The following is a 12,074-nucleotide window of genomic DNA, read 5'->3' on the forward strand; positions in this document are numbered from 1 at the left end:
CACAAAAACATGAAACAAAATGGAACTTCCAATATGTTCTAAATGTTCCCCCTGCTACACGAATGTCATACTGCAATCCCTTAACGCCAAGAAGCTACGGATTCTTTAGGAACGTGAACACGTATCAAGGTGCTCACATCGTTAGCACCTCGATACGTGTTTACAACCAACCACCCTTCTACATTAGGCATGCACCATCCAACTGTTACGGCCACAACTATACCCTTAACGGCCTTAACATTTTTCTTCATCGGAAACTTTACGCACAACTGCTGCCCAACAGGACACACCATTCATTAGCCACCCTGGCGATTTGTACGACCGGTGCATTAACTTCTCACCGGAGTTATCAGATGTCGCAACGAACTTCGCATTCGGCAGTCAACCTCACCCCGATGAGCCGCAACAATTCGTGCAGGTTAACCTTTGGACCCAGCTTCACGGTTTTAAAACAAAATTATGAAATATCAAGTCCTCTTCTTCGCGTGCCATCATTGCCATCACTCGATCAATCCACTGCTGAACGAAGGCCTCCTCAAGCTACGTGCGGTGCGAAAGAAATTCAACATCATACATCCCATGACGGCCATGCATGTTGGAAAAGTAGAGGGTGCTATCGTGAAAAGATTTTTATACTTTAAATTTACACCGCTGCAGACACCCCCCAGGCTGACGGGGAGCAGAATTCCATGCATCAAGTGCTTTAAAATATTATTTATCCCACAGCAATTTCGAGCTTGCTCAATCTTCGTGGCACACCAAGCCAACATATCACCGTGGGCCCTTCATCCAGTAGTGGATTGATCATGGCCTACCATGGTGTGCGCGTATGTTGCTATTTCTCAAGTGGCACGCCATCCATGATCTCGGTCTCGCCATAGAAACGTGTAATTCTCCAAATCGCGTGTCGCACTCCACAGACCTTTTTTGGCGACTCAATTAGAACCGCAGACGCGCGAGGCTCAGGTATTGGGGGGGGGGGCGGATTTCTAACGGTGTTCATTTCAACACCAACTTGTTTCACATTGGCGCGTGTCGGCGTTTGCTATATTGTTGCAGTCTTGATCAATTTTAAAAATACCGCAGCACACCTGGGGCACTCTTGCTGCCGATTCGGCACAACGGTTGCAAAGTGGCAACAAGATCAGTCCTTGTGGCACGGCTTTCCAAGGCAGGCAGCACAAAACCACGTGGTATGCATACATGAAAGTACTTTTTTTAAAAATCACACGCAATTATCACGAAAATACAAAATCAAAGAATGTTAACTTTATCTCTTTATTGTATTTAAAAGGAAGAATTTCGTATGCACATGCAATTTGTTTACAATACATTACATGAAAACCAATAAATGTTGTTATTGCATATGGTCTGAGAAAAGACTGAGCTAGCACATGTATTTCATACAATATTAAACACTCCGATACTGCATGTAGGTAGAGCTCAAAAGAATGTACAAAGCCCTTAATGAAGTCATCACCTCCTAGAGTAAAGCTTATGCTCGTACGCATAATTGCACCAATTGTTTGACCAAGTCACTTTCAAACAGTATAAAACTGGCCGTGTTGGAACGACCCCTCTTCAAGGGCACGGGAGACCATCCAAGTGGGAAGAACACATCCTTTGCAATTTCAAAAATACTTCACGATCAGTTATCATCTACAGTCATCGCCATTTTCACAAGTGTGCGACGGCATGAAATGCTGACATGGCTACGCGTCTTCGTAGGCTTGAGGCTTTTTTACCAAATACGTTTTATTTATTCATTCACTTTGGTGGGGGGGGGGGCGGTGTTGTTTTGGGAGTGAATTTGAACGCGGAGGGGAGGGAAAGTGGAGGCACGAAACAGACGGCACACCTTTTATGAGGACGCTTGTGAACATTCTCATAAAAATACAAGAACGAGGCCAAAATGAGTGTTGCCCGGTCAACATGGGCCGTGCAGTATGGATGGCTTTGGCAAGGGAGGGGGGGCATGGCGAGGAGGAGACGCCCTCCTCCTCCTCCTCGCTATTCGTCGGCCCCACGGTCGCACCCCTCGGCGTCGCGGCTCTGCCCGTCGCCCGTCCCTCGCGGCTGCTCCTCTGCAGAGTCGGCTCCCCTCGTCTCCAGCTGCCTCAACTGAAGCGCCAACGTTCACGGGCGGAGGCGGCGGGCACGAGAGACGGCGAACGTGCGAGCGACACGAACGCAGGATGATGCACGCCACCAACACAAAACACACGCGTGGCAACACAAAATCGTGACCAAGACGAACACTCCATCCCGGGCAGAACACAAAAACCACACACACACGACCAACGCAAATGCGTGATCAACTACTTAAAATGCATGAGGAACGCAAATGCATGACCAACAGAAGCACAGGCACAACAAAAACACCACCAACGCACAAAGCATCAGTCTGTCCTGTAGTAGATCTCATGAGATTATCATTGCAGAGTTTTTATTCGTACATCTATAGTCTATGGCCTGAATAAATTGTGCAAAAGTGCAGCAACAAATTCCATTTTAATGACCATTGGCTGCTCGGTTCTGTTTGAATTGCACCGTGAAATATCACCAATGTGGCAAAGCACGACACTAATACCAAAGAGACTAAATATTCTAAATAATGGGGGAAGTTGTTATGTGTGGGTGTGGAGCTGGGCAGCAGTGCAGCAGAATCCACTGTTGTTGTTTCTATACCGCTATACGCCCTACCGCCTTCACAAAACCGAACGGTGAAAAATGCACAGATAACCCCCCATAACCTGAATGGCCCTCATTCAGCAGTGGATTGACAAGAGGCCTCAGTGTACATATACAATAGAGAACGAATCTAAACCTTTCAAAAAATATATGAATCTGGATTTGTTTTTTTTATATCAGAATCTCTATTTAGACTGGAGGAGGAATCCTGATGAGTTATGAAGCTCATTTTCACAGATGTCCAGTAGTGGTGGGTCAGCAAGTTACAACAAAACAATACAAAAACCTATGGGAGGACAAAATGGAGAAAAAGTTAAAAATTTATAACAAAAGGCATATGGTGATACTCTTAGGTTTTTTCTGTAAAGTCACGTAGGTAAAAAATTATAATAAAATAAAGTAATAATAAATGAAAATAACTCAATTAAATCACGACGTTTCGGAGGCAACACAAGTCTCTGTCTCCGAAACGTCGTGATTTAATGGAGTTATTTTCATTTATTATTATTTTATTATTATTTTCCTACGTGATTTTACCGAAAAAACCTAAGAATATGAATCCTTGCGGTCACGAAAGCTTCAAATCTAGAAGCATATGGTGACAGTGCAAAATGGACAATACAATTACCATGGATATTAGAAACAATAAATCGCCGAATTGCCGATCCTCACGATACCGCAAAGGGGCCTTGCTAGGATGATAATTACACTGTGATATCGATTGGTTCATTGCAAAAAGCCAATGTGCCCAGTGTACTTGACCCCGGGGTTTGCCGTGCAGTCACTTACGCTTCACTCACTTTCGTCTGAAGATTCTTGACGTCGGTCTCGAGGCGAACGACGGTAGCCCGCAGCGCGCCCTGCTCGTCCCTCAACTCCTGCACCTCGGCGGCGAGGCGCGGATCGAACGGCGACGGCGGCGACGCCGACGACGCCGACGCCGACGCCGACGCCGCCGACGCCGCCGCCGCCTGCAGGTTGGCGACCTCGGCCCGCAGGCTCCGCACCTCGCCGCCCGCGGACGGCACTCGCAGCCGCGCCACCTCGGAGCGCAGGGCGTGCACCTCATCGCGAAGCTGCCCGCTTTCTGCGCGCGCCTTCTGCGCCTCGGCCAGCAGCTGCCGCACGGTGTCGCGCAGGTGCGCCAGCTCCCCGGGCGGCGCCGCCGCGGCCGCCGCCTCGGCGCAAGCGCCACCGGCGCCGCCGCCGAGGCCCTGGGAGACGCGACGCGCCGGGGCCGCGGCGGCGTACGAGGTACGGCGATCATGCGCGCCGCCCCGCTCCTGTGAAGGGGACGCGGAAACCGGAGGGACGTGTGAATTTAAGAAGAATACGTTTTGTTTTATGCAGTCATTCGCGTTAATTGCATTTGAACTAAAAAAAACACTGTAGAATGCATAACACGCACACTTTTCGAAGCCACAGTCAAGCGAGAAGCTGCAGAATAGCGGGAAGGCAGCTAGAACGGAGGCTGACAAATTCCTGAAGCTCTGTGGTTTTGTTGGACTGTTTGGCCAACTCCATAAACGAGCGTTTACACATGTAGGAGAAAACAGGAGCACCCGGAGAAAACCCACGAATGCAATCCCCGTACAGATGGAAATTATTATTTGTTTCTTTCGGTTAAGTCACGTCTAAAGATAAAATAATAAATTAAATTAAATAATAGAATACGACGTTTCGATTGCAACACAAGCAATCATCATCAGGTATAATGAAATAGCGACATAAAATCTAACCAGAAAACTATAGACAGACATATTAGCAGACAGATATCACCAAGATACATAGCGAGAGCAACACAGGTAACAGAGAGGGGTGATCGTCTCTGTGTGGTGGCCTTAAATAGACAGATGGAAATTAACCCACTTGCTGTATTCCGATGAGCACGGTTGGCTATGTACAGTGCAAAAGAAGTTCAACATACATATATATATACTGCTATCATACCCTGGCAAGCTAGGAGATGGCAACCTCCACGCCCACCAGGTACGGAGGGAGAATTTCACAAATGTGTGCAAACCCCCAACCCTCCCCCTGCCACCAGTGCTGCATTGTGGGCATTCAAAAGGCACTAGCGATTAGCCCTGGGGACATTAACTGTGCCAGTCGCACCACTCAAATACACCGCAGGTTCTAATATCTGCCCCTCGCTCATTGTGGGGACCTGACAGTGCCCACGTGACCGTAAACATGAGTAAGGAAACGGTTTACGGTTCTTCACCCCCATTACTTCTACGTCGGCAATAAGTAAAAGTTTCCCACCCAATTTACATGCTTTGCAACATGTGTTTTGATTTAATCAAGCCATCCCTTATTTTGACTTAAAACTTTCGTGACCGCAGGAATACATATTCTATGGTTCTTTCGGTAAAGTCACGAAGATAGAAAAAATTATAACAATAAAATAATACAAATAAAAATGAAGTGAAAAAAAAAATTAAAAAAATATCACGATGTTTCGATCGCAACACAAGCAATCGTCATCAGGAGAAGAAAAGAGGGGGAAAGCTGCTGAGGCACGCTGTTTATAAAGGTTTAGAGATGGACAGGGCAGCTAATGTTAATGTTGGGAGAGGTCTCCGACACCGCCAGTAGGTCTACACCAATCAAAGCATTGCACCTCGCTCTACACACCCACACTGCTGACGGTGGAGGTGGACAAGAAAACACAAATCAAGTCATGACCCAAAGTGGTTGATGACATCTTTCCAATGATTGCAGAGTTTAAAACCGTCGTCTCGGTTGAAATTGTGTCTGTATATATGGATGGCTTCGTGAACAAATCTTGTTGCTAGCCAGTCGGCTTGCAAAGTACCATCGTCTTAGAGAAATCAATTTCATGTGAGCCAGCCGCATTCAAGTAATGATCAGCCAAGGCAGAAGTATTGGTCTTGCCGTGTTTCAGATCTGCCTTGTGTTCACGAACACGGTCCGAGACATGTCGTTTGGTTTCCCAAATGTAACTGCGGCCGCAGATACAGCTTTGTAGACGCTGGGATATTGCATGTCAGGAATCTTGTCCTTAACAGATGGGATCAGGTCACCAATTTTACGCACTGTGTTAAATCGGACCTCGATCTTTTGTGTTGGTTCAAGATTTTGGAAATCTTTTTTGTTATCCCTGCTATGTAAGGTGATGGCTTTGATTGGATCTTCAGATGGCTCCTTCCTCGCGGTTGGGGTGATAGCTTTGCGGATTGTGTAGTCAGGATATACATTCGCCTTGAGAGCCGGGTGTACGTGTTTGAGTTCACTGGTCAAGTGTTCATAGTCGGAGATACATTGAGCTCTATGGTGAAGAGTTTTGATGAGGAAATTCATCTGGGATGGATGGTGGTCGGAATCAGGTTTTAGGTAGGCATCAGTATGGACTACTTTGCTGTAGACAAAGAGGCTCATCAAGTCATCTGGTCTCTTTTTGATTAAGACATCCAAGAGGGGTAAGCATGCCATCCTTGAAGTGGTTGAGGAATTGTTTCATAGCCGACCGGCTATGTGGCGTAGAGTGCATGCCTGGATGGCGTCCGTCTCTAATTTTTTCCAGGAAAATGTTGGCCACAAGTTGAGATAAGGGAGAACCCATTGGGGTGCCTTCAGTTTGTTTGTAGAATGTTCCATTCCAGGTGAAGTATGCATTGGTGAGGCAGTGTCTCACCAGGGCTGGTACACATCAGCATTCAGTCCTTGTTGGACCAAATCCTCAATTATTGCAATGGTATCGGGCACAGGAACTTTGGTGAACAAAAGAACAACATCGAAACTAACGAGCAAATCACCTGGGGACAGTGAGATGTCTTTAATTGACGATACCAGGTGAGCTGAGTTAAGAACAGAAGAGGTGGTCTTACCAGTGAATGGCTGCAAGGTCCCAGACAGATATCGGGCAGTTTGTAGGTGGGTGAGCCAATGGTAGAGACGATGGGGGACGAAGGGGTGGGTACCTTCTTTATGGATTGTTGGTAAGCCATATAGTCTGGGTGGTCTAGCAGCAGCAGGTTTTAAGGAAAACCGTTTGGTCTGTTCAGTTAATGAAGCTGAATCAGTGATGATACTGTTTGTTTTTGTAACGAGGCAGTTGGTGGGATCTCTTTCAATTTTTGTGTAGCTGCCATCATTAAGTAGGTCCTGAATGTTGTTATTGTACACGTTTTTGTCCATGACGACTGTGGCATTGCCCTTGTCGGCTGGGAGGATGACGATATCTTCATCCCTTATTATTGACAATAGAGCCGACTAGTTACGTTATCTTGTCATCCAACAACTTCCCGCGATACACGACCGGGTCATCTATTTACAAGCAAGATAATACAACTACCAGACGTGACGCATAACTACATCATATCTATTTTACGCATATAGCTACTCACGAATATAGAGTGCACATCATAGAAGGACGAGAGCCCTTGATTATAACTTCTCAGTCAACTCAAAAACGCCCAATGTGACCAATGCGGCTAAAGTGCCACGTTCCTTACCATGCCCCCCGAGTCTCCCAGCGATCCGAGCTCCAGGCTGGGCACTTTGGGGACCCCGGCGAGGGAAGGGGGCACGTTGGGCGGCAGACCCCGGCGAGACGCGCTGCCCTGCGACTCCCCAGCCATCGGGATGAATTCTGCTTCTTCCAGTTCCTGACGGCATCGCAAGAGACAATCATCACTAAATCGCCCCGTGCAGGAACAAATATAAACAGTGTACCTTTGTGTTATGGTGGCCCTCCAATCAAGACCACTGGTTCCCCAAGCCCACCTCCCTCCCCACCGTACACAAGTAAACTTACGACGAACATGCAACCAAAGCTACAGCTAATAAGGCCACGCAACAGAAAGATCACATGTCCACGCCTCTAGTCAACGCGATGATCGTAAGTCATATTTTATTTTGTGTATGCTTGTCTGGTTTTGCCACAACGTGGCACCGAATTTCCCCACGCACGTTCAACATTGCTCCAGTAAGGTATAGATGCCGCAGCCTGCGGCCCCCGCAAAAACATTTCAGAGGGGGGCACGGCCCATGGGCGGAGATCCACTGGCGTAAGACTAAGTGGGACATCCAAGGACATAAATCAAATTTCGATTTAAAGCTTTCGTGACTGCAGGGATTCATCTTCTTGGTTCTTTCGGTAAAGTCACGTAGAATGGAAATAATAAAATAAAAATAAAACATTATAAAATAATTCTCACGACGTCTGTCGATAAGACGGACCTGTTCTTCACCTGAGGACGGCTGCTTGCGTTGTGGCCGAAACGTCGTGAGAATTATTTTATTATGTTTTATTTTTATTATTTTATCATTTCCATTCTACGTGACTTTACCGAAAGAATCAAGAAGATGACATAAATCAACTTCAGAAGCGCATTACAACACCGCCTAGAGGAGGTAGCATTATTGCATGAATGTATACTTTGACACTTAAGACTAACACCGCGATTAAAACAAAAACTGGGAAACGCCCTCGTGAATTTGAACGAGTCTCGCGACGGAGCGGGGAAAGAGAGCTCACCCTTCGCAACCACTCGGGACAGGAGCTCCCAGCCGTGCTGCTTTCGGACTCCTCGTAAGTTGGAGGGTCGAATTGGCTCTTGGCGCTGTCCTCATCGTACCCGGACTCATCCTCCGTCTCGCCCAGGGAACTCCGTGGGACTGCACGCAGAGGGGAGAAACGCGGCGCGGCTCATTGAACGTGCGGTCAGGAAGACGGGTGACGTTCATTGCAAAAATGGGACATTTTTTTCCAGTATTAAAGTATTGAAATATAAGAATAGGTTTTACCCTTTCTGGCAATAAAACAGTTGTGTTAAGATGTTCAAACACCGAACAGAAACATTTTTTGCAAGGAATCAAGTCTGTTCTAGATTTGAAGTTTTTCGTCACGTGGGTGAAAAAATCTTAATAAAAAATAAGAATAAAAATAGAAATAATGATTATATTATCGCTTGTCACAAACAGCTCTCTTTGTCCACTACAGTAATTTGTTGTTTTTTTGCTGCGGTTGTCCCACCTGATGACGGAAGCTTGTGTTGCTTCCGAAACGTCGTGATTTAATTAGATTATTTCTATTTATATTTATTTACTTTCACCAACGTGACTTTACCGAAAGAACCAATCAAGTCTGTATTGAACCACACGTACTTGTGGTGAACATGCAAACAAAATGCTCTGATAATTTCTGCATTGTCTTTGAAACTGATTGGTCTACACCAGAGACAAAATTCTTTAGGGCCTAGTCTCACCAGTGCCAAACCAGAGAACGCCAAAAGGAAAAAGTACAAAGACAATGCACTATCAGAGCATTTATAGCTCTGATAGTGCATTATGCTAGTGTATTATATAGGATTAATCCTATATGTAGGATTAATCCTACATAATACACTAGCATAATATGACTTTGGATTAATCCTACATAATACACGAGCATAATATGACTTTGAGAGCCACCCACCACCTACACATTACACAAGGAGTGACTAATCCCATATCTGCATGTTCCATCAATATGCTTAATTCCGCTGTTGATATGTAAACTCCTTTGTCAAGGCGCTCTCCTCCCCCGACCCAGCTTAAATATACGCTGCCAAGCATGGCGGTGTTCATTGGGACGCTGTCTTTCCGACAGCTCTGTTTCTTCACCTGAGGACGGCTGCTTGTGTTGTGGCCGAAACGTCGTGAGAGTTATATTTTTTTATTATGTTTTATTTTTATTATTTTATTATTTCCCTTCTACGTGACTTTACCGAAAGAACCAAGAAGATGAATCCCTGCAGTCACGAAAGCTTTAAATCGAAACCTATTCTGATGTTCATTGCGTTGTAGAATGTGTGTCGCTGCAAATTCACGCATCTCTTGGTGAACTCACTTGATCTGGCTGAAAAGTTCCCTCCTGATCGGATGGTCTTCGAAGTTAACACTTTTTCTGGAATACAAAGCGGAAATGTAATTAGCTACAACATTGCTACAAAACAAACAAATGATAATCAGTGTAAAAGTATTTACTTTCATGTATTTACAACAAGATGCAGAGTTTTCATTTAACTACAACAAAAACTACCAGAACATACCAATATAATTTTTTCCAAGCCATGACTTAACTCCATTCTCAATAAAAAATAATCAGACATGCCTCCCTCACCTATCCACCTCGCCACGTAAATAATCAAAGTATTTCTTACACAATCCATCAGCCAAAATGGACTTTCTAGGAGTGCATAATTTCAGCAGCATTGTTTCAAGACAAGCAAACTTTGGACCTGTTTTGACAGTGATCTGGTGTCCTGCCGACTCTACAGGCAGGGACCCTCTCTTAACGATACGGGGTCCTACTTAAATGCAAAAATATATAATACACGACTCAAACTCATCTTTAGCATAATTGTGGAGAATATAAATACCAAAATAAATAACCAGTTGCGTAGGAATTTGTTGTACTTTTTACGTGGAGATAGGTATATGAAAAACGTATCATCTGCTTATTTATTTTCCCCACACTAAAATGGATGAGTGCTGGCCCTCGGCAACAATAAATCGACGGCGTGGTTGCCCCAGGATGCAGCACTGCACAACATTACAGCACAGGCTGCTCGCCTGCCGAGGCACAGCGAGTGATGTAGAGACGTCAGCGAGCGAGCCGGGTGGCCATGTCTGTGTAATGGGTTCCGGAGACACTTGTAGAGGTAACTTCTTTATTATAATACAACTCTCCAACAGTCCTGATACTCTGTTACAGCCTAGGTACACAGCCTAGGTACACAGCCTAGGTACACAGCCTAGGTACACAGCCTAGGTACACAGCCTAGGTAGACAGCCTAGGTAGACAGCCTAGGTACACAGCCTAGCGACACAGCCTAGCGACACAGCCTAGCGACACAGCCTACTCTTAGCGTACCTGACTCTAGCTACGCTCTGGGGTCCTCCGGCTACAATTACCCTAGGGGAGGCTACCTGACCCAACCCAGCCAAGGTGCGGGTCTAGACTCTGGCATCCTCGGAACTCGCCCTTACAAGGACGTAGAGCCGGGAGTCCCAGAGTCCCAACACTGGCCCGCACAGCGTCCCGGCCCTTACAAGGACAAGCGGGACGAGGGGGTCCAGAGTCCTAAGCTAGCTGGTCTTGGGTCTTGAACTGCGACTGGCCCTGATCGGCCAGGGAGCTGCCCTTTTATGCCTCGTCCCCATAGAGGGGTGGGGTTGTGTGTGCCCCCAGATACCCCACAGAACACACACAGCCCCCCCGTTGGTGGCGCAAAGGAGCTTAGCTGTCTGGGATCCTGGGATCCCAGCGCCTGGCGCAGAGGGCTTAGCTGTCTAGAATCCTAGAGCCCCCAGCAGCCCCTCCCCTCTTGGGCTGGCACAGTGGCCCCTCCCCTGGGGGTTCGAGCTACCTGCAGATGGGCCCTGTCCACCACTGCTGTTGAGTGTGGCCCATCTATGGCACTACATCTGTCCCATCACCGCCCATCCAAGTGGCAAGGGTGACAACTTCTTTCCATATATTTTCACGATGTCCAATTAGTCGAGTAAAACGAGCCGACGATCGTTCAAGTAGTCGATTCGTAAATAATGAATCTCCCAGCCGTGCTTGCGAGCGTGCTGCCCTGCGCGCGCACCTGCGATGAGGATGGTGTGCCAACCGCGGCACGACAGGTCCGAGACGACGTGCAGCGAGCCGAAGATGGGCCGTGGCAGTGCCAGCGGGCTGTTGCCTGGCTTCTCCGAGGGCATCACGCCCAGCCGGCCGTTATCCGTGTTTCCCCACGCGTAGATGTGGTTGTCTGCTCAGAGGAAACGTACAAAGCAGGTGCGCGTTTTGTCACTCCGTTGCTTGGATTAGCGCCTACATCAGGCCGTGCGGGCGGTATGAGGTTTATTTGGTCATGCGACACGTTCTAGATTTGAAGTTTTCGTGACTGCAAGGATTCATACTCTTTGGTTTTTTCGGTAAAGTCACGTATTTAAAAATAAAATAAAAGAAAATCAACTGAATTAAATCACGACGTTTCGGAGGCAAAACAAGCTTCCGTCTTCAGGTGGAACCGTCTTCCATGATTTAATTCAGTTGTTTTTTCACGTATTTTAATTTTAATTTTAACTACGTGACTTTACCTAAAAAAAACAAAGAGCATGCTACACATTGATCACTGCGGAATTGTAACAAGGTGGGGAGCAGAGTAGTGCGAAATACAATGGATTTTTTTCCCCGCACTGCCATCTGTGGCCCACCATGTCATCCTGCGACCGACAAACGCTCGTTTGTACATGACACCATCCAGACTCAACCCTGCTTAGCATCTGAGATTTGACAATTTCGGCCACATTCGAGGTTTGGGTCATAATATCGGAGAAAGAGTGGAATGTAGCAATGTACGAGATCACCAATTCGACTGCAC

General features: G+C 46.6%; 1 protein-coding gene across 5 annotated transcripts in view; it reads right to left on the bottom strand.

The window, feature by feature from the left end:
- Positions 1–1,259: 1,259 nt before the first annotated feature.
- NEK9 (NIMA related kinase 9) overlaps positions 1,260–12,074 on the bottom strand; it is a 54,602-nt gene continuing 43,787 nt past the window's right edge. For 3 of the 5 annotated variants that reach the window (XM_078870530.1, XM_078870532.1, XM_078870531.1), the window contains exons 18-23: positions 11,295–11,459; positions 9,548–9,604; positions 8,195–8,334; positions 7,170–7,322; positions 3,492–3,974; positions 1,260–2,121 (exon numbers count right to left, since the gene is read on the bottom strand). In XM_078870530.1, coding sequence (XP_078726656.1) covers positions 2,011–2,121; positions 3,492–3,974; positions 7,170–7,322; positions 8,195–8,334; positions 9,548–9,604; positions 11,295–11,459 — 1,109 coding nt within the window. In that variant the 3' untranslated portion in view covers positions 1,260–2,010. Of the gene's footprint in view, positions 2,319–3,480; positions 3,975–7,169; positions 7,323–8,194; positions 8,335–9,547; positions 9,605–11,294; positions 11,460–12,074 lie in introns of all 5 variants that reach the window. The other 2 variants (XM_078870533.1, XM_078870534.1) reach the window with 2 other exon arrangements.

The sequence above is a fragment of the Lampetra fluviatilis genome, chromosome 30 (genome assembly GCF_964198595.1).
Source record: "Lampetra fluviatilis chromosome 30, kcLamFluv1.1, whole genome shotgun sequence".
NCBI classification, from domain to species: Eukaryota; Metazoa; Chordata; class Hyperoartia; order Petromyzontiformes; family Petromyzontidae; genus Lampetra; species Lampetra fluviatilis.